This window comes from Zea mays, chromosome 8 (genome assembly GCF_902167145.1).
Source record: "Zea mays cultivar B73 chromosome 8, Zm-B73-REFERENCE-NAM-5.0, whole genome shotgun sequence".
Taxonomy (NCBI): Eukaryota; Viridiplantae; Streptophyta; class Magnoliopsida; order Poales; family Poaceae; genus Zea; species Zea mays.
In genome coordinates, this window is record NC_050103.1 from 15,516,160 (window position 1) to 15,519,079 (window position 2,920).

A 2,920-nucleotide genomic window follows, 5' to 3' on the forward strand; every position below is an offset into this window, starting at 1 on the left:
GCACCCGACCTGGGCGCGGAACGAACACGAAGGCCGCGGGATTTCCACCTCTCTCACGCCCGTTTCCGGCCACCTCGCCTTCCCCCCTTCGCGCTCGCCCACGCGCTCGACCCATCTGGGCTGGGGCACGCGGCACACTCACTCGTCGGCTTAGGGACCCCCCGGTCTCGAAACGCCGACATATATAAAACTTCATATCTGTTTAGTGCATACATTTATGTATTTCAGAGCATTACAGCTAACACATTATTTGGCCACAGCAAGGGCTGTTTTTATTGAAACATATTCAGTTTTTCCTAATGATTGAACAGTTCAGTATGTGTATGCAAATGTAAATAGAGAACAGTATATTCAGATGTTTTAAGCTTGGTATTTAAAACAATTAGGTTCATTGATTCAATCATACCACACCATAAATTCATATGCATATATAACAGTTTATTTTTTACAACATTGTATATTATGTATGCAGCTTTTAATTTAAAAAAATGAAGCAAGTGGACCGTCCTCCAAATAACCCCAAGCGTATAACAATTCAGTCAAGCCAGGAGTGTTTCAGTGTTGACATTCCCTCTGCAGAACAGCCTAATCCATGTCCAGAAGTTGGAAATCCTCCAAATGTTGACAGTCAAAATTTGACCAATGAAACCGTTCAGATTGATTCTGATGAAGATGACTTCATGCCAGCTCTGAAGAAGCGTAATGTTTCTGAAAGCCACACAAGAGTGTTAAGAAAAGTCGTGACAAAGAGGATTAAACATGAGGAGCTACCCCGACAGGTTAATGTTATGCATACCCAACAAACAATTTCATATTTGTAATGTTCTGATTATTTTTTTTATAATAACAAAATTATTTCATGCTGTATATTGTTTAACAGAGGCTTAATGTGAGGTGCAACCCTCAAGATGTCATTGCAAGCATTAACATTTTGAATGAAAGACAACGTGAGGCTATAAGACGTAAAGGTTTCTCTACCATTCTTGATATGACAGTAGATGCGCTGTGCAGTAGATCACACCTTCAATGGTTGATGGACAAGCTAGACCCCAAGGATATGACAATACGTCCTGGTCCAGGAAAGGAACTCAAGATCACAAAGGACATTGTTCATCTTATCCTTGGCGTGCCAAATCATGGCGGTGGTAAACCTTTGGGGATTGACGAAGCAGTTGCAGCAAGCAACTTGAGGGCAGAGCTTGGTGTGGCCAAAGATGAGTTCAATGTGACATTTCTACAGGATCGTTTAAGGAAAGGCGAGGATGATGACCTTTCAATCAGATGTTTCTTCCTCATTCTATTCAACCGTCTGCTGTTTCCAACTGCTAGCTGGGGCATAACATATCATGAGGTGCTTCTCACAGAAGAACTGCACCGTTTCCATGAGATCGACTGGTGCCAGTTGATTTTTAATGATCTATGTGAAGCTGCCAAGAAGTGGCACAACCGAATCACCACAAATGTCTCCACGACTATATATGGATGCTCCATTGTTGTCCTTGTAAGTATATTGTTTTTCCGTATGCACATTTATTTCATTTTTGGTTGCTAACTGTTGGTAGTTATGTAACATGTTTTACGATGTTGGTTACGTTTACTTACATAGCTATTGAACATTGTAATTCTTTTATGTAGTTGTATTACTTGGATCACCTGCATACAACCGCTGCCCCCCAAAATAAGACTGGCACACCTCGCATTAAATTTTTTGATAAGAATAGCATAAAAGCTTTGACCAAAGCTGACAAGAGGAAGGTACGCCATGGGGCTGAACCTTTCGGACATTGTGAAGTAAGTTATTCATATTTTCACAGTTGGTTATGCACACTTACACAGTTGGTTACTCACAGTCACTACAATTTTATTTCTAGTTCCGAAGCTCGACAGAGACATGCTATGCAGTTGGACCTAAGATCGATCGCCAATCTGAGGCAAGTTTATGATGTATTATATACATTGTTTATGATTATTTATGGAACAAATAGAATAGGAAGGTGGACATGGATTCTTATTAATTTTTGCTGAACAACCAGCCGGAGTGCAGGACCAATATTTTTGATGCACTGCGCCCTGCCCCCATGCCTCGGCCAACTTTTAACATCAAACTTCCATCTATCAAAGAGATGATGTCAAGTAAGATCAACGATCTCCCACATCGTCATCGATCTAAATTCATAGATATTCTTGCTGCATATGACTTGGAGGTTGACAAGTCATGCGTAGCCATAAAAGACAGCATTGACAAAATTATTGAGAAGCAATACGACATAGCAGACAAGTTTATAGAATTGATAGACGAGGTACTACGTGCCGAGTCTGAAAATTTAGAAAACGAGACTGATGAGCTACAGCAACCGGGGAATTCGGCTGATTCAGCAGGTATTCCTTATTCAGAACATTTTATCTTTCGACATGTGCATACGGTTTTTGTTATAAGTACAGTTAACAGCTTATGTTTTTGTCAAGTATACACAGCAACATTTGATTTATAATGCAAGTTTTGACATATATTATTTTTAATATAATTGTGTACAAGGACACACTGTTGATGCCACCCAGCCCACACCCGATATGCCATCCGAAGCTTCGCAGCTCGAGACCCAGCTGGGTGGTACTCAGTTTGAAGAAATTCACGAAAGACAACAGCATATCCGTAGAGTGCCTGAGACGTGTCCCGACGAATCGGATGTGGTTTCAGATCAACAGGTAATTTGTCCAACTCCAATACTATTTTTACTTATCATACGTACATGTATGCATACTTCTTTTCAGCAGTATACGAACCACACTTTTTTGTCAACAGGATTTCTGTTTTGATGTTCGAAACATAAGTTTGAGGAACACAAATATCACACCTCAAACCACATCAGCTTGCACCCGCTTGCCGAAATTTGACGTGACACCGGAAAAAAATGTTTGT

The 2,920-nt window shown here is 40.6% G+C and overlaps 1 protein-coding gene across 1 annotated transcript; it reads left to right on the top strand.

Moving 5' to 3' along the window:
- The first annotated feature begins 488 nt into the window (after positions 1-488).
- LOC118473194 (uncharacterized) lies at positions 489-2,492 on the top strand. Its single transcript, XM_035961963.1, has 6 exons — positions 489-779; positions 881-1,501; positions 1,636-1,755; positions 1,837-1,931; positions 2,045-2,379; positions 2,467-2,492. The coding sequence occupies exons 1-6, from the start codon at positions 489-491 to the stop codon at positions 2,490-2,492; spliced, it is 1,488 nt and encodes a 495-aa protein (XP_035817856.1).
- The last annotated feature ends 428 nt before the right edge of the window (positions 2,493-2,920 follow it).